The sequence below is a fragment of the Odocoileus virginianus genome, chromosome 11, assembly GCF_023699985.2.
Source record: "Odocoileus virginianus isolate 20LAN1187 ecotype Illinois chromosome 11, Ovbor_1.2, whole genome shotgun sequence".
Lineage (NCBI taxonomy): Eukaryota > Metazoa > Chordata > Mammalia > Artiodactyla > Cervidae > Odocoileus > Odocoileus virginianus.
The window spans coordinates 44,983,848-45,004,009 of record NC_069684.1 but is presented as its reverse complement, the minus strand read 5'-3'; the positions used below and the strand labels follow the sequence as shown (position 1 = coordinate 45,004,009).

Here is a 20,162-nt window from a genome sequence, read left to right as displayed (position 1 = left end):
TAAACATTAAGTAATGACATCTAGTGGTAACATTTCCAAGTTCAGTGAATTTTGCCAATTTGATATTTGCTTTACTAAATGTAGACTTCAGAATTTATCAGCTATCGTTAAAAAGTACCATATCATTAAAAAGTTTTCTAGAAAATAGTTTAACTTAAAGATTTTTTCCATTTTTGTAGAAAATGAAGGCTCTTTGATTTTATTCTAAATCTCTCTTCTACAAAGTGCTAATTCAAGCACATGTTACCATTCTTTATTTTAATAATTAGAACCACAACTAATACCTATAAACAATAACCATTGGCAATCAAATAGACTTAATGGTAAAACAGTGTTAAAGTTTATATAGTTATAAACTTTTCCCAGTCAATTCAAAGCCTTAGTTGTGTCAGTAAATGAGTAAGACTCAGGTAACTGCCCTTAAAGGTACATGATTGATTGTTGGTCTCTGTGTTTACAATATTTCAGAAGTGTTGAGTACAGACAGCCTTCTTATTGAAAATGCTAACCTGTGTGAACAGACTCAGGAATCTGCATTTCAAACAAAGGCCTTTAAAGTTTAAAAATTATGTTCTACTCTACACAAAGTTTAAGAATTATAGTATATTTTATACAAAGATCATACAATAAAATCTGTTATTTAGTACCTGAGAAAATTATATGTATAAATTTAATTCATATATGTAAATATTAAGCACTTTTTTGGGAAGGAACAGATAAAATCAACCATAAGCTTTAAGCGTCCAGCATGCTTCTCAAAAGCAGAGACAAGCTGAAGTGGTATGGTACTCGATCCTAACACTTGGCATCTTAAAATGCCTAACATTATTAACATCTTTTAACAAAGCAAATGTAATATCCTGAATATCTCTTATTTATTATCAAATGGTACATTTGCTAAATGTTTAAAAAGGTTAGTTACATTTACATAAGCTACCACTGCCCTGTTTTCATTTCCAGCTATTACTCCTATTGGATGTTACCCTATCATTAAACAAGTTTCCCTCATTATTGAATTTACCTATGAAATTAACTTAAAATACTGTGTTTTACCTCGGAAGTTAATGATAATGCTCGCATATTTATCTACTACTCAGAATCTCATTTATAAAATAATTTTCTCCTCCTAGGTATTTGGAGTAGATGACAATCAAGATTATAATAGGCCTATTATCAATGAAAAACATAAAGATCTGATAAAAGATTGGGCTCTCAGTTCTGCTGCAGTAGTAATGGAAGAAAGAAAACCACTGAGTACACCTGGATTTCACAACTCAGAGGTATACACATCTTCCTCACATTTTTTACATGCGCAAAATGTAGATTTTTATCATTTGTTAATTACAGCTGACCCCTGAACCACACGAGTTTGAACTGCACAGTTCCGCTTTCACATACAAATACATACTACAGTAGTACATGATCCATGATTGAATCCAAGGATTGGGAACCATTGATACAGAGGGCCACCTGCAAAATTATACATGGAATTTTGACTTCACAGTGGGTTGGAGCTCTTATTCCCCCTCGGCCCTCACTTTTTTCCAAGGGTCAGCTATAATTTTCAGCAGTTAATATATCCTCTTGTAAAACACTAGTATTTTTTTATCAGTCAGTGAAAATGTTAAATTTCAGTTAGCAGTTAATGAGCTATATGCTCACTATCTCTGACATTGAGTTAATATGCACACACACACACTGCATATACTTACTAGACGGTCATGTATTTGGAATGGAAAGATCTATCATGCAAGGTTGTGCCTGATACATACATACAACTTAGAAACCTAAATAAGTGCCCTTGTAGTGCATCCCAGGATGCAACTAGAAAGGGTGGGTTGGTTGATAGTTACGGAAGTCAGTGTAGTGTAGTAGAGCTTCTAAGACCTGAGTGCAGATCCTAGAACTGCCACATCTAACAGGGTATCTTTGAGTCAGTCATTTCCCCTCTTCTCATCTTCAGTTTTCTCATCTATGCAAATAGTATTTTTCTAAAACCTATTTACAGGGAAGGATATGAAGGATAAAAAGTACCTAGCAGAGTAATTGTCTTAGATTTATGCAGTCAACAAATGTTTATCCAAATACTAGAAATGTTATTAGAGTTTCATTGTACACTAATATATTGGAAGAAATATAAAAAAAATAATTTTTTTTTACATTTCTTCCAATATTATAATTTATTCGATCTAACATTCAGTGGAAGCTTTCTGCGTACCATTTTACAAATAATGAAACTGAAGTATGTAGAAATTAACTTGGTCAAGGGCTTAAAACTCATATCTTGTGAGGCCAGAATTTGAACCTTAAAGAGCTTTGATGTGTTAACCCTTTCTCTTATTCCTGAATTACCTTTCTAAAAATGAGTTACTTTAAAATATACAAATAGAAAATATATACTAAATATAAACTAAATCAAGGTATAAATAAAACAAAATATAAATGAAGTATTTGTGAAATGTATTCTTTATAGTCAACTAAATTCAGATATGTATTTGCTTATTAATATAAAATTTTTCCCTTTATGGTCTGCTGTTTCCTGAAAACTGTCAAAACAGTTTTGATGTTTTTCAAGATGCTTAATTTACTTACTGAAAGCAAGTGATACTTATTCAAAGCAGTGTTTTGGTGTTCTGATTAATTTAGAAAGGGTACTGGTGACTCTGAACTTGGACTCCCTCTTCTCCTCTTTAACCCCTCAGCCCATGCCAAGTAAATTTATATATAGCCCAAGTATGTACCTGCCTTTGAAGGAACCACCTAAACTAGCCATAAGAACAGTCGTCACAGAATGGGTCTACATAAATGTGTGTCTTTGAAACCCATTTTGTTGTGGGTATTCCTAGAATGATGTGAATGGCTCTGGTACCTCCTTCAGTCTCAGAACTGTGAACAACTCCCACAAAATCTTGGTGGGAATTCAAAGATTCAGCAGGCTTTGGTATCTTTAGGCTTTACTCTATGTATGTCACTTTGTATGCAACTTACTATTTTAATCCATTATTCTTGAAATCATATAGTATATAGTCTTATGAAATATTTATCAGTTTTTAGACTGCCATTTGACACTTTTAATAAAATGCTTTCTGAAATAATTCAGAATAAAATTTGATCAGAGCTTTCCAATTCTTAGTTATCATTACAGATTCAGTACTGAGCATTGACTTAGGTTTCTAGTGAGGAACCATTTTTTTCTGTACACCTAGATCTTCTATCTTAAATACATAGATTGACCTGGGCTTAAGAATTACCAATATATAATCCATATATATGGAACCATATCATGAATTAAATTGTTTCACACTTGACTAATCATTTATCTTAAAGATAGGTCTAGATGGGACAGGTCTATGTTCAGACTGGTTAGATAAAAATTCTTAAAGATTTAAGTGAGTTCTAGCTTCTTCTGGAAATACTAAGTATTGTAGAAAGAAGCCTAAAGCTTTGGCCTTGTATTTGAAATCCCTGAAGACATGATCTGGTAGATTTTAATATGCCCTGAGAGTGTGGAACCAGTCTAATTTATGGAAACATTTAAAGGACTAAAGAACAACTTAGAACTAGGTCTTAGGCTCTCTGTTCTATAGAATGGAGTAAAACTAACTTTGCTGTGCTAGCCATGAAGCTATTGTAGTACGCCTAAGTTTATTTAGCATCAGTAAATTTTAAGCTCTAAGAGTTTATTTTAGTACCATTGTTAGTACTTAATAAGCACAGAAAACTTTACTACATTCACTGTAATAATCTCATAGTTAAAAGAGATGCCCTCAAAAATCTTTATATATAAGGAAATATAACAAATGATAATATATCAATGTGAGGTTTAAATATTGGTTTATATGATATGTTAAAGGGAATTTAATGACTAAATAAAATTCTCTGAACATGAGAACAGACTTGACAGACTAGTTCATTTCATTCTTTTATTTCTCTCCCTTAGGAAGGTACATCTTCGTCTGGAAACAAGCGTTGGGTTTCACAATGGGCTAGTTTGGCTGCCAATCACACAAGGCATGATCAAGAAGAAAGAATAATGGAGTTATCTGTACCTGTTCCTTTAGAGCATGGTATTTTCTTTCCTTTTTTTTTTTTATGAGCCATACCTCAGTTTTTAAAATACTATAAGCTAAGTCTGTGTAGTGAGAAGTGAATTAAACCTAAATAAATATATTCACATAATCTCAAGCTACTATATATAGATTTTATTTTCACTAAAAATGCAGACATCATTAATGTAACCCTAACTGAAAATAGAGGTGATTTGTAGATGAAGCGTATGTGTGTGTGTGTGTGTGTATACTCACAAAAACTTATATATGACTATATGTATATAACATATATACATGTGAAAATTTAAAAATAAGACTAATATAGTTCCAAACTGTCCCATTTCACTAACATATGAAATATTTAAATGCCACTTTTTTTCCATAAGTTCAATGAAGAAAATTTACTTAATACAACTTAATTTATTAAATATATCTTTTACAAATGTATAATATGTTTTTTATTACTACCTTTTTACTATATTTCTGTGAACTGAAATATAAAGTTTCTTTAAAAATACAAAAATTTTGATGCCTCTTATGATTTTATTATTAGATTCAGTTCATTACATTCTTCATTAAAAATAAAACCCTCAGGAGAATTTGTATGTGGCTTTTTATCTGTTTTCTTAGCTGTGTTATCACTGGAAGTTGAAATAGAAACTTATTTTGTGTTTATTGTGGCACCCAAAAATCATTTTAGGAATTTTGTAAACATTAGTCAGCAAGTATTTGAGCAAGGTATACAGCAGTGTACTAGAAAAGCTATATAGTTTATCATAAAAATTAGAAGTAATTTTTAGTATTACCAAAAATCTTTGGAAAGACAGCATAATTTTCAGATTGGTTCACATAAACTGATTACTGTTTGGGGAACAAAAAAGCAAGTCAGGCTAGAGGAATTTATAAAGAATCATTATAAAAGTATTATTAGCTGTGGAAAGCAAAATTCTACCCATGTTATAAAAATTAATAATACTTGGCCTTCATTATTTTGTTCCTGTTTCATCATATTCTAAATGAGCTTACTTATAACTGATAAATCTACTTATATCCTAAAGTGTTCTTGTCAAATATTCATTGAGTATGTGTTAGGAGCCAGGACAGTGTGAGAAATGCTAGAAAAGTACAAAAAGATAAAATAGCTATAACTAAATAAGTTTGGTGCTTCAAGTAGTACTGTGGAGATAAGACATAACCAAATAACATGATCATTTGCTAAATTAAAGTTACATTAGTAAGTTATTAAGTTATTTTCCTATATTATAGCCATAGTATTGCTGTGAAATTTAGATGCTAAAATTTTAGAATTATAAAGGGATGGCCACAGAAGCTATATCTACTATCTTTTTTTCCACTTAAACCCAGAAGACTTAAATGCTTTATATGTTAATTTATATTTCCCTAAAAAGATCCCTTTTCTCAGAAATACATTTCATTTACAGTCAGGAAAGTCCTCAAGTAATATTCTCAAAGTCTGTCACATGGAAACATTGAGGTTATATATTTTCCCATCAACTTCTCAGTTTGAGTCTTTAATATACCAGAAGATCATAATTTGAAAATAACTCAGTTTGTGAAATTATGACAAATCCTGTCACCTTTTTCCTTTCTTATAATTGTTAAAAATCTTTTAATTAGCTTTGAATTTTTTCTTTTAGAAAACGTTGTTAAAATTCTACATTTTCTATTTTACTTAGGAAATCCAGACTTGTCGTTCTTTCAGTAGATAATGATGCTTATTAAAAATTGGGTATATTATTATTCTTTACTATGTAACTCAGAGTATAGCAAATAAACTGTTTATTAGACATTATTTTTACAATTCTATATATACTATGCAGAGTCCATTTTTTGTGAGTGAAATTTCACAGATGGGACAAGTCACAAAAGCAAGAATGTGAACTTCTCTCCCATAAAAGACATTAAAAGAAAAAGAGAACAACAGATGTAGTTTTAAGATAAGATGACCCTAATTTTCATCTCATAAGATTTGCTCTCTTAACTCCTGTTAGTAATGTACCTATTTGTGCATCTCAGTGTTGCATTTTCTGTTTAAATTACACTGTCACAATCTTGGCTTATTTCTTCAAAGTTTTACTTTATACTTAAGCCATTTCTTAACTTCAGAATCTAAGGTAATATGACATTTGTCTTATTTTCACTTTTTTGCCCCAGTAAGTTCCTTATTTGTTGTTTTCTTTTACAGATACAGATATCAGTGAATCTGGCATTTCACTGAGAAGTACTGGCTCAGCAGCTTCCCTGGCTAGTCAGGGAGAGAGAAGGAGACGAACCCTTCCCCAGCTTCCAAGTGAAGAAAAGTCTCTTGAGAGCTCCAGAACAAAGGTTATAGCACAGAGGTCAGAGATAGGAGAAAAGCAAGACACGGAGCTTCAGGAGAAAGAAGCACCTACACAGGTATACCAGAAAGATAAACAAGACACTGACAGAGCCTTGAGTAAAATGAACAGGGCAGTGAATGGTGAGACTCTTAAAAATGGTGGCGATAGTAAAACCCTGCTTCACTTAGGCAGCTCTTACTCTGGAAAGGAGAAAAGTGAAACTGATAAGGAAGCATCTTTGGTAAAGCAAACATTAGCTAAAATCCAGCAACAAGAACAAAAGGAACAGGCACAGTGGACACCTACTAAATTATCTTCTTCAAAAAACATTGCAGGTCAGATAGATAGATGTAGGGAGGAGTCTTTTAAGCAGGAGTCACAGCTTCAAGAAAAAATTCCAGGACTTTCTGCAGGCAAAGGAGAAAGAGCAATACAAAATGAGGGTAAGAGAAGAAAAGCTGAGGAAACTCTGAAAAGTCAGACTTCAAAGGGAGGAGACAAGAAGGAATCCTCCAAGTCATTAGTGCGACAAGGAAGCTTCACTATAGAAAAACCTAGCCCCAACATACCCATAGAACTTATCCCCCATATAAATAAACAGCCTTCATCAACACCCCCTTCCTTAGCATTAACAACAGCCAGCAGAATAAGAGAAAGAAGTGATTCCATGGATACTGATTCTAGTATGGACACAACCCTTATTCTAAAAGACACAGAAGCAGTAATGGCTTTTCTAGAAGCTAAACTGCGTGAAGATACTAAAACTGATGAAGGCCCAGATACTCCCAGCTATAACAGAGACAACTCCATTTCACCCGAATCTGATGTGGACACAGCTAGTACCATCAGTCTGGTTACTGGAGAGACTGAAAGAAAGTCAACCCAAAAGCGAAAGAGTTTCACTAGTCTCTATAAAGATAGGTGTTCCACAGGTTCTCCTTCCAAAGATGTTGCAAAGTCGTCATCTTCGGGTGCTAGGGAGAAAATTGAAAAAAAAACAAAAAGTCGTTCCGCAGATATAGGTTCTCGGGCAGAGGGTCGTAAATTTGTGCAGTCCAGTGGAAGAATAAGGCAGCCTTCAGTAGATTTAACAGATGATGACCAAACCTCTAGTGTACCTCACTCGGCCATCTCTGATGTTATGTCATCTGACCAGGAAACTTACTCTTGTAAATCTCATGGAAGGACTCCACTTGCCTCAACTGATGAGCATGCACATTCCAAACTGGAAGGAAGTAAAGTAACTAAATCTAAGACTTCTCCTGGAGTACCTGGTTCGTCCAGTAAATCCACCACTCTCCCAAGGCCACGACCTACCAGGACTTCCCTCTTGCGCAGAGCCCGACTTGGTGAAGCTTCGGACAGTGAACTTGCCGATGCTGACAAAGCATCTGTTGCTTCTGAAGTGTCCACAACAAGCTCGACATCCAAACCTCCCACAGGAAGGCGTAGCATTTCTAGGATTGACTTGTTGGCTCAGCCTCGTAGAACAAGGCTTGGCTCATTATCGGCTCGCAGTGACTCTGAAGCAACGATCTCTAGAAGTAGTGCCTCTTCACGGACCGCAGAAGCCATCATTAGAAGTGGAGCCAGATTAGTACCTTCAGATAAATTTTCTCCTAGAATTAGAGCTAACAGTATCTCTCGACTATCCGACTCCAAGGTCAAAAGTATGACCTCAGCACATGGCTCTCCTTCAGGTAAATTGGATCCAGACTTTTTATAATACTAGTGTACTTCTTCTATGTTTTGGGACTTCTTCTTTGAAAAATTGTTAGCCGATTCCCAAAATTTTCAGCAGAAAGATCATGCTATAGAGGATTTTGTTCCTTAAAAAGTTACTTTAGCTTGAAAATGAAGTGAAAGTATCAGTGGCTCAGTTGTGTCCAACTCTCTGCAATCCCATGGACTGTAGCCCGCCAGGCTCCTCTGTCCATAGAATTCTCCAGGCAAGAATACTGGAGTGGCTTGCTATTCCCTTCTCCAGGGGATCTTCCCACCCAGGGATCAAACCCGGGTCTCCTGCATTACAGGCAGTTTCTTTACCATCCGAGCCACCAGGAGGAAAATTCAGAAGTTACGTATACTTCCAGTTAAAATCCTGGTACAAAATAGTGAATTCAAAATTTGAAGTATTATTGAACCAATTTGGGAATTTTAATTGTCTAGTTGGTGAGGTATCTGGGTTTGTGTTTTAGAATTAGATTAGGAGTTATTATCTGGTCTATATAATAAAAATGAATATGTGTTTCTGAAAACATGTTCAACTTTTAAATATCCTAACATAATTCTAAGTTCTCGTGAATCTGAAGAACAGTAGTATACTTTTTGTTACTCCTTTCAGAACTAAATGAAAAATGAGTTTTACTCTTTTCCTGTTTATTTTGAAATGTCTAATTTTTATTAAATTGATTTATGATTGGGGTGGGTGGAAACTAATCCTTTATTTCAGTGGAAGAAGATGGATTCGTGAGACAGTCACTAAGCACATGGGCAAAATTGGGCTATAGAAATTTAACTGGTTATGAGCATTACCTCATAATGTGCCATCATATCATTTAACTGTAGTAATTAGCTGTCACTGATTGTGATAATTACAAGAGCTACTTTCTCCCCACCAGAATTAACTGCTTCTGGCATATTTGTCTGTATATATACTTCATTTTCAGAGCTGTAGCCAGTGAGAATACATGTGTGACCAAAGAGTAGCAAGACAGATGTTTGTGTGTATCCTGTAAATGTGGTCTTATTACTTCATAATCGGCCTCATGTGGGTGTGGCTGAAAAAGGACATTTGAGGGGAAACCAGCGTTAAAGGACTTAAAGATTCATTTTTGTTGGTTACCTAAGTGAGCCCTAAATCTTGAGTGAAGAGTAAAGGGAAAGTTGGTATGCAGTTTTTTCTTTTAAATTTTTACTTCTGTCACAGTTCAGCCCACAAAACCCCAAACCATAGTACTTTGCATGCGTTATTTTTTTCATTTTCTGTTCCTCCTCTCTTCTCTCCACTGCTGCTTTCCTCCACTCCATTCACATTCCCATCTCCTGGTCTGTGGGTGAGGTGATGGTAATCATCATGTGAGGAGCTGAGGATAGATAACGTAGAGTCTAGATTCCAAAAGAATAGGTGACATTTCCTCTATTACTCCTGTCTTCCTTGTTTCTACACTTCAGACTCTGGTTGGTGGCTAGTGGGTCTGTTGCCAAGCATGTTAAAACTACCTCACTTGCTCTGTGCTCACCCACTCTTGTTACCCGGTGTTCCACGTGGCTGTGCTGCTTCGGTGCTGCCTTTGTGCTGCGTTCTGCCGTGTGTCCTCTGATGAGCTTTCTTCTGCCACCGTGCTTGTTTGCTCACCTCGAGTCTATTTAAGTACATGAAAACATTTAAGTGCTCCTCTGTCTTAACATAAGTTGTACATTACCATGTAGCATGAAACTCTTGGTAACTCTTCCTTCTATACTAGTTGTCTAGCTCTTAACACATGAGTGATCTGATTTTATTCTCAATGTTTAACAGAGGGACTTATTTGAGATGCAAACCAAATATGATTATTTCTAATAAGAAACAGCTATAAGACGCTATATATATATATATATTATATATGTCCTTATATATTTGTATATGTGTGTCTTTAAATATGTCTTCAAATTCTGTATTTTAGCCTATATTTTGTTTTCTTCTTCTTTGAATACAGAACTTGATAAACATGCATCTTTCTGTGTCCAAAAAGTACCTTGAATTACTTAATGAAATTTCCTAGGGCAGATTGAGGTATGTGACTTTGGCCTTCTTCAAACTTACTAGCAGTATATTAAATAATAAACATCATTGAATTTAATAGTTTGAAGGGTTATTCAGTTTAGAGAACTAAAGCCAAGAGATGGAATAACCTGCCTGGTCACATATCAAGAACAGGTTGTGAATCCAAGGCATTTAATTCCCAGCCTATTGCTTTTTCTACCACAATCAGTCTAGTGCTGAGAAACAGACTCCACTTATGTGCAGACTTCCAGAGGACAGCTAGACTATTGGATTATTATCAGAAGTATATATATATAACCAATAGACAATATAAATATTTTGGTATTATTCACTATAATCTTTGTAATTATGATGTTTTACCAACTCCATGTTCTCTCTCCCACCTTTTTGAGCCTAAAGCCACATTGTGGTCCAGGATTATATATTCAGATTCTTTTAAGATGCCCATTTCCAGTTTTATATCCTATCTAGGACAATGACCTGGACCTTTCAGTCAGTGGTAACATACTAAAATAGTTACATGTGGTAAATAGTAATTACAACATTTCTACTTACTAAAATTATAAATCTTAAATGGAGAAAGGAGATAAAAATTCCTAGCTTTTGAAATATTTAAAAGAATGTGAAACCATCCTTGTCAGTGTTGCTAAGCACACTATAAATTTTTTAAAAATCTTAAAAATGCCTGACCCTGGAACCTGTGAACTTATCCAAACGAATACATAAAAATAATTCTGTAAAGCTTCAAATTATATATTTTAGCCTGTGCTAGAAAAAGCTTTTCCAAGAAATGAATATGATAAAAATAAAATGGAAGTGTCATTATTTGGCAAAATTAAGAGTAAGATTTCTTCTGTGTTTCTTTAATTCTGATGTAGTATGCTTTTAGGAGTTTAGTCCACCCCCTCCCCAACACTTCAAAAATTTTTTCAATGATCCTTCAATATAAAGTTATGTTAAAATATCCAGATTTATTTTAATCCGATGTATTTAAAACTTAAGTACCCTGAATTACCAAAGTAAGGCTTCCCCAGTGGCTCAGTAGGTAGAGAATCTGCCTGCAGTACAGGAGACCTGTATTGATCCCTGGGTCAGGAAGATCCACTGGAGAAGGAAACGGCAACCCACCCCAGTATTATTGACTGGAGAATTTCATGGACAGAGGAGTTGGGCAGGCTGCAGTCCATGGGACTGCAAATAGTCGAACACAACTGTGTGACTGATTTCCACTTTCACCCTGAATTATCAAAGTAAGGCATTTAGTTTTCATTATGTTTTAAGTATACATTCTAAAATTTTCAAAAATCATGTTAACATCCTTAAAATTTTTTTAGACTGTTTTCCCATTTTTATTGTAATCCTCAAAATTTATAGATGATGATGTTAACTCTTGGACATGCATGGATTGAGTTATGTCTTCTCAAGTCAAAGACCAATACAGAATACCATGATCTTTTTGTTACATGCTCATACATATTAGACGTGTTTGTGGCTTAATTTCCCACAAAAAATATTTTTATTTAGGTATAAAAATGTAATGTTTGTCTTCTGAAATTTATTTGTTACATCTGTAGATAATGATGTGTTTTGATGTCAGCAAAGTTTTGGTTAAGAGTAAAAGAAATCAAACCACTCACAGATAAATGATCCTAATAACTCTTTTTTCCCCTTTTAAATTTTTTATACATCATGAATAATATATATTCTTGATGACTGTATTAGCTTATTACTTCCACAAGAGGGAGTGTTGTATAATTTTATAGCTAAAATGAGTCTGTTTAACTAACATAGCTAGAGTAATTTTCAGGTTAGCTACAAAAGATAATTAAGCCCATCTTAGAACTTTTTCTCATTTTATTATATGTGCTGTCCAGCACTTCATCACCCCAATAAGCTTCTTAGAGATTAGCATTTCAGATACCTTCAACACAGTTTTCGCATTTTATTATATGTGCTGTCCAGCACTTCATCAACCCAAGAAGCTTCTTAGAGATTGGCATTTCAGATACCTTCAACACAGTTTTCGCATTTTATTATATGTGCTGTCCAGCACTTCATCAACCCAAGAAGCTTCTTAGAGATTGGAATTTTAAATACCTTCAACACAGATTTTCACTTTAAGCATTTATCTGAAATGATGCCTTATTAGTATCAGTATATCAAATGAGCCTAATAATACAAAGTTACATTTGATTCTCTAAATAATTTTATCTAAGCAGGGTAAAATTCAAGAAGAAAGTAAAAAAAAACATTTCATCCCTGTAAAAATCATAAAACAATCATTCTATGAGAATTCTAGGATGTCTTTTTTTTTAATTAGTCTAACTTGAAATTTTTTAAAATAAAATATTTATTTAATTTTAAAGCACTTGGAATGAGTTTTGCACTCTGAGAGTCAGTAGACCTGGCTTAAACTTTGATTTAAGCAAGTCACAGGACCCTTCTGGACCCAATTTTTATCTATAGATTGAAGAATTTAAACTAGCTCACGTCCAAAGTCATTTTATTCTAAAATTCTATAAAATAAGTAGGCACTGGGGAAAGTTAAAAACATTTTTACTTAAAGTTTCCTCTACAAAAGCTAGTTAGATTATAGGGATTTTTCTTCAGATAAAATATACTGCTGCTTTAGTTTGGAAGCAAAGATTAAGAAAGCAAAGGTATTGAGAGAACTTCTTCTACAAATAATAGGTTAGAGGTCCTGGCTTTAACTCCCTTTCACAGTCCCTTTTTCACCAGCAGTCATCATTTCACGTCTCATTTTTTGTTCAGAGGTTAACTTAAGCTTTGCTTCATAGCACACCATGTATGATATGCTTTCCATTGGTAGAGATAACCTTTAGTTATTTGAAGACTTACTAATCATATTTTTATTTTCTGCTATGTCCTATTTTTTATATTTTCCTTCTTGCCTTCCTTTTATTATTTTTTCATTTTTTATGCAATTTTAAAGGTTACTTTTTGTTTACAGTTATTCCAAAGTGTTGGCTGTCTCCCCCATCCTTGAGCTCATCTTACACCCAGTAGTTTGTACCTCCCCCTGGCTCCCATATTGCTTCTCCTCTTTTAAAAGTTATTCTTAGAAACTTCAGTATTCTTGCTGGGTTCTAGGTAGACTTATAAAAAATAGGTGGAAAGTTTATGAATTTCATTTGAAAAAGAAGTTTTTCTTTTATTCTTTTCTCCAAAAGGTAATGATTTTCTGACCTGGAGACTTAGATTGCACAATTTAAATTCTGCAATACAGGGCTCAGCTTCTGTATTGTCCCCTGATAACATAGGTCACCCGACTTTTAGCCCTTGTTTCTCACTTTCTCATTCTGCTTTCATGTGCTCTGCCACTCAAAATATCTATCAGTTATTGATGCCATTCTCTCTAAATTACCTCCGTATTAACAACCTGAACTCTATAATACCTGTTTTCATACCTTCTGCAGTTTATTAAAACTCTTTGTTACTGGTTTTGTCCTCTCCAATTTTCAGTTATAGGTATGGTTACATAGTTTTCAAATAAAAAAATCAGGAACTTTAATCTAACAAAAGATCTTTTTTATTTATGAATTTCCTTTTATGAATCATATTCTAGGGTAGCAAAATAAAAAACATTCAGCATTTAATGAAATGTCTTTATTAAAAAGTACAGATTTAAAAAAAAAAAAAGTACAGATTTGTTTGCTATATAGCTAATTGCCTTGCTGTGTTTCTTTTTTTTAAAAAAAACAAACTTATTTACTCTTCTTCCTTAATTTTTCCTAAAGCTGTTTTCAAGTCTCAGGGTCAGTTCAAATGTCTAGAAATTAGTAAATTTCCACCATGGTAAAAGTATTATTTGTGCTAATGAATTATCTTCTAATGTTAAAATCAGAAATTATTTTCAATAACCCCTTCAAAAAAAACTGATTAATTACCTGGAGTTCAATATATATGTTCATGTTCACTTTTACAGAAAGTCATGAAGTTTTGCCTATCTTCATTCTCTCAAATAAGAGTTTAAATCCAGACAAATGGGTAGGCACTGATTTATGATATAGTCCTGATTACAGATTTCTCTGTTCTTAAAGCAGTTCTGGGAACAAATATCAATCTTATTTGAGTGCCAACTCAGCCTTACAGAGCTTTAAGCAGAAATGAAGTTTATGAAAGAAAAGACAGGAAAGGCATAAAATTCAAGTGAAGTAGGATAAAGGAATTCTAGACTTCACCAGTGTACACAGCCTAGAGTCAGCTTCTGTTTTATAAGAGAAAGGTAAAGAAAGCTCTTAATATTAACAGCAGTTGGAACTTAACAACAGAAGCTAAGGTTTTAGCACTTTAGCCACCAAAAATGTCTCATGCTTTTTTCCTAGGTTTTCCTATTTTGAGGAAAGGAAATGGTCAGTATCTAGGAATTAATTCATTTATTCAAACATATTTATTAAACATTTGTTAGCCAGACACTGCTAAACGCTAGGAACATGTTAGTGGATTAAGCAGGCATAATTCCTGCCCTTGTGAAGTTTTCCAGAGATTAGCCGTTTTTTCCCTATTTTTACCTCTTTATGCTTCACACTTTATTTGCATGTTTAATTATTATATTAACAGTAGTAGTGACCTGTCTGCATTAATTTGTCTTCTAATTTTCAAATGTGTCCACAAAACCATTTTTTAAATCTTTACTAACCTTAAATAAGAAAGTGATTGTCACTTTCTTTAATGTGACTATTGTATCTCCTGTGCCATAAATGTTAATGGTTGTGAGAATACCTTTGTAGGTTTTCACTCCTTGTAGGTTTTATTGCCATTGTCTATTTTCACCTGTATGCTTTCAGTGTCAAAGCAGCAGAGTTGTACTGAAGATGCTTTGTTGTGTTTTTACCGTGTAAAAAGATTTTTTCCAATCATAGCATAACAGGATGTTGAATGACAGAGGTAATGTTTTTTTTTCTGCCATAAAGGCATAATTTCCACAGCAGGAATTATGCATATTTGTTTGTTGGGAAAAGAGGGTTTTTACCATCTCCATGTTGAAAAGTCCATGTGGCATGAGGAAATCTTTTCCCTTATTTTATTTTTTTGTTGTTGTTGCTGTCATTAAAAAAGAAAAAATCCATAACATCACTTAAATGAGAAATATTTGCAATTAAATAGTACCTGAGTTAAACATTTATGAATAGAGCTTGCTTAGTTGTTTGTCATTAGTCGACTGTTCATCTGAATGTTTGTTTACTCACCATGCTACAGAAAATGTGATCTTTCTATTGTTCTTAATTCTTCATTGTTTTTAATTCACCAAAGTATGATGTTTCTATCTTAAGGAGTAGTAGACTTAATGGTTTTGTAAACTATGTGTATGTCAGTTTTTGAAAATTGTGCTGTGTGTGGTCTCATGGTGTTTTTGAAATCATGATTTTTATTTTCTCTCTTTTAAAAGATAACATAATAATTCTTTTTTTAATAATTAAACTAATTTAGTAAATTCAAGATGGAGGCGCTTTCCTACTGATTATGCTTCCACCTCAGAAGATGAATTTGGATCAAACCGTAATTCCCCTAAACATACCCGTCTACGTACTTCTCCAGCCCTGAAAACGACTCGATTGCAGAGCTCTGGGTCAGCAATGCCTACTAGTTCTTCATTCAAACACCGGATAAAAGAACAGGAAGACTACATCCGAGATTGGACTGCCCATCGAGAAGAAATAGCCAGGTTGGTTTTAATCTGTTATCTCCAAGAGTTGAAATTATTTGTTACTGTTTCAACTTGATAACAAGTTTAGCTTTTACTGTTTGTACCAAGAAATGAAATCCACAGAGAACTAAGAACGTTAGTTTTGTTGATAGTATTACTCATTATCCTTTTTTTTTTTAATGCAAGTGCTACTTACATATTAAAGAATTTATTTTGGTAAACCCCTCTTTCTTATTTCCAGTAGAGACGCTGATGAATTAATATAATTTTGAAAGGTAGTCAGTATCAGCTCTACATAATTGAGAATTGTGCAGATACTTTTTTTTTTTTTTATTTTACCTTCCAAAGAGGTGTACTTGTTAGAGATGTTGCTAACGTTCTCTGGGGAGAATCAGAGTAGGCAGATTATTACTTGCACTTTTATGAGTTCATTAGATTGAGTTAGTACAATCCTTTAATAATTAAATGAGAATATTATTTTGAATATTAAATATGTTTATAATAACCTTAAGATTACATAATTAAAAGTAAAATTCATGCTGCAGATGTGATTTTTAACCCCTGACATTGCAGTTGACCATTCAATAGAGGCTCTATTCACAAATATGCTATAGTAGTCAAGGGTTTTTTGGTAAGTTTGTAAGGTATTAAATTTTACTGTTACATGTTACCTAAACATTTTCACTGTGTACATGCTAAAATTATTTCTGCCTTTAGCTTGAGGTCCTAATTTTCTTATACTTGACAACATTTATTAAAGAAATTATATATAATAATTCATAAATTCCTTAAAAATTTTTTATGATGACTTTATGATGTTTATCATTTTTTTCTTTATGGACTTCTGTGAATTGTTTCTTTTTTTCCTGGATCATTAGTTTAATGTTTAGTATTTTTTTGTTTTCTTTAGTGCCTACTCACTTGTGGTTGCTTTTAGTTTTTGCAGAACATGCCCTTCTAATCTCATTGTGTTGCTTAAACATTACTTTTTGGCCATGTAAACGACAATAATTGTTGAAGCATTGTAAACCAGTTCTGATTAGAGTATGGGCATGTATGTGCTTTGGGATCCATGCATTATTGTGCATTGTGCTAAGTTGCTTCAGTCGTGTCTGACTCTGTGCAACCCCATGGACTGTAACCCACCAGGCTCTTCTGTCCATGGGATTCTCCAGGCAAGAATACTGGAGTGTGTTGCCATCCCCTCCTCCAGGGGACCTTCCCAACCTAGGGATCAAACCTGCATCTCGTACGTGTCCTGCATTGGCAGGCAGATTCTTTACCACTAGCGTCACCTGGGAAGCCACTCCATGCATTATTATGGGCCCACAAAACTGCAATGAGAGAATCTTGATACTATATTTTTTTTTCTTGTGGGCACAGCTGGTAACAACAGGCCTTGCTCTTGTCTCATTTTTTTTCCTCCCCATGGACAAGTCTCACCACATGAACACAAGGGGTACCCGAGGGAACTAGAATGTTCTGCTTTTTCTTAGGAGGCTTTGTCTCTTAAACTCTTTACCCTAAACTAGATCACTGAACACCTTCTGGGCCAAATCCACTTCCCTGTCCCTAAACAGAAAAGAATTTTGATACAAAGGGGAAAGTGACTAAGAACTATCTGTTATATTTTCACTTGGTTTTATTTTGTTAGTATGTGTATTTTATTACCCTTGTCTGTATATATTTTATTATCTATAGTAGTACTCTAAGGCTAGCCTATTTAACACCTAATGATTCTATGCCTTTTTCCTCCAGTTTGTTAGTAGCATTATGTTAATAAAACTTGCTGTTGGGATTTAATTTTTCAAGGTATATTTTCCAGCCATACATCTCACAGGAAGAGAAAGTATTTTTATTTTTGTTTTTTAAGATATTAAAAAAAGTAAGAGGGGAAGATAGGAAGTATAGGAAGGAAAGAAAGTTAATGTTGATGTTTAATGTTCCTATAGAATACTGACATTTGCTTAATGTGCAGAAATTTATTTTCAATAACTAAACTAAATAGAATATGAGAAACACATGTTTTATTTCTGTAAATTGGCTGCCACTTTCACTTAAGAAATTTGAAAAGCATAATAGTGATTTTAATTGATTACAAAATGTTTTATGCTTTTTCATACTCTTTTTGCTTATATTTTAGAGCTGTATTACTAAACCAGCGCCTTTACACCTCTGCAGTTTTGTTTTGGATCAAGTTTATGTTTGCATAAATTTTTTTTATGTGTTGTATAATCCCCATCCACATGTAATTCCCATCCACTCAGCAAAGAATTCCTAAGCAACTTCTATGAGTAGAATGTAGTATTTAGCCTGAGTGAAGTGTAAAGATGACTTAGACATGAGTGTCCCCAGAGAGTTCAGAGTCAGAGGAAAGAAGCAAAGGTGTTGATGAGGTGATATCAGGCAGAGTGGTAGAAGAGGTTGTAGAAAGGGTGAAGTTTGAACTTCCCTGGTAGTCCAGTGGCTAGGACTCCATGCTTCCAATGTAGGGAGCCTGGGTTTGATCCTTGGTCAGGGAACTAGATCCCACACACTGCAACTGGAAGAACCTGCTTGCCGTAATTAAGGCCTGACACAGCCAAATTAATTAATTAATTAATTATTTTTAAAAGGGTGTCTGCAACAGGAATTTACTGGAGGTTGAAAAGAGAAAAGAAATAGCATGAAAAAAAAAAAAGGAGTGGGTGAAGTTTGTCCGAGTCTAAGATATAAAGGTATATAGTTAATAGATGACCAAATTGAAGATAATCCTAAGCCAGCTCAATAATAGGAGACATTGAGTGCCATCTGAGAAGCATACATATTATTTTATATATAAGACTTATGTTTATAGCATTGAAACAAGTATACTATCTAGGGTGAAACAGATCACCAGCCCAGGTTGGGTGCATGAGACAAGTGCTCAGGGCTGGTGCACTGGGAAGACCCAGAGGGATGGGACAGGGAGGGAGGCGGGAGGGGGGATCAGAATGGGGAACACATGTAAATCCATGGCTGATTCATGTCAATGTATGGCAAAAACCACTACAATATTGTAAAGTAAGTTAGCCTCCAACTAATAAAAATAAATGGGAAAAAAAAAAGACTTATGTTTAAGATTTTTGAAAAGGATGATAAGATCTATATTAAAAGAAGGTTACTCTTAAGGGCAATTTGTAGAATTGTTTGAGAGAGAAGAGAACCTATAGATAAACTAGTGATCTATTCTAGAAGTTAATGTGCAAGGCATTGAAGGCCTAAGTTAAGATAGTGACGGTATAAATGGAGATATGGACATGTAACATTTGACAGCATTTGACAGTTGCCACAATAACTCCATGGTTGTTCAAATGAATATTGTTAAGAGCTCCTATGAGCAGAATGTAGTTTTTAGCATGAGTGACCCGTAAAGGTGACTTAGAAATGGATGTCCTCAGAAACAAAAAGGAAGATAAGCTCTGTTTTGGGCATGCTGACTTCAGGCACTTTTGGAACAGACATGTGAAAGAGTATATAGCTCTGCAGCACAGGAAGCTCATGAGGGCTAGAATCATCATTTTGGAAGTCAGACAAAAAGAAAATAGTTGAAACTGTGGTCACAGACATTGCCAGGAAGTGGTGAGTGAACTGAGAATATTATTGAACTCTGAGGGATAACCTAAATTATAAGGATTCAGTATAGCTGAATGATCAAAATCATGGACTCTGGGATCCGACCTTCTCAATTCAAACTCAACTCTGCCATGTGGTCTGTAAGACCCTAGACAAGTTAACTACTGTGCTCTAGTTTTATGTGTAAAATGGACGTAACAATAGTGTCAACTTGAGAGAGTTGAGAAACCAAGGCATGTGCATAACCTAGTGCTTGACATATAGTAAGCTATCAAATGTCAGTTATATTTAAGTGGAGTGCAGAGAAAACAGTGGTGTGTGTATATACTCAAACATGATTTTGTTTATAACTTAATTGTGAGCATTTGGTTTTCTGTATATTTGAATATTTAAATTTATGAGACTCCAGATATAACTGGAGTTTTAGAATCAATGTTATATTCTTACAATTTGTAAAATATTTTATTAAGGCTTACCCTATACTAATAGGAAACCTAAGAATCTCAACCAAAGTTTCTCATTCAGATTTCATTTCAAACTTTGTTTTAAAACATTATTTTTTCCTAATAATAATAATGCTGATATATAGGTAGTCTATTTTTAATGTTAAAATGACACATCCAGTCAAGAGGAAAGAGGCTTTATTACTGAATCTTTTACATATAGTATTTTTATTAGTGAAATTCAAATAAGAATACCTATAAGTGTATTTTTTAATATTTTAAAATACAATGATGATTTAT

At 33.9% G+C, this 20,162-nt stretch overlaps 1 protein-coding gene across 12 annotated transcripts in view; it reads left to right on the top strand.

Annotated features, from left to right (window-relative positions):
- The window catches only part of CEP170 (centrosomal protein 170), a 127,472-nt gene that overhangs the window by 87,062 nt on the left and 20,248 nt on the right, over window positions 1–20,162 (top strand). For 7 of the 12 annotated variants that reach the window (XM_070474373.1, XM_070474370.1, XM_070474369.1 and 4 more), the window contains 4 exons: window positions 1,131–1,280; window positions 3,941–4,067; window positions 6,256–8,091; window positions 15,609–15,843. In XM_070474373.1, the coding sequence (XP_070330474.1) occupies window positions 1,131–1,280; window positions 3,941–4,067; window positions 6,256–8,091; window positions 15,609–15,843 (2,348 nt within the window). The remainder of the gene's footprint in view (window positions 1–1,130; window positions 1,281–3,940; window positions 4,068–6,255; window positions 8,092–15,608; window positions 15,844–20,162) is intronic. The other 5 variants (XM_070474371.1, XM_070474366.1, XM_070474372.1 and 2 more) reach the window with 3 other exon arrangements.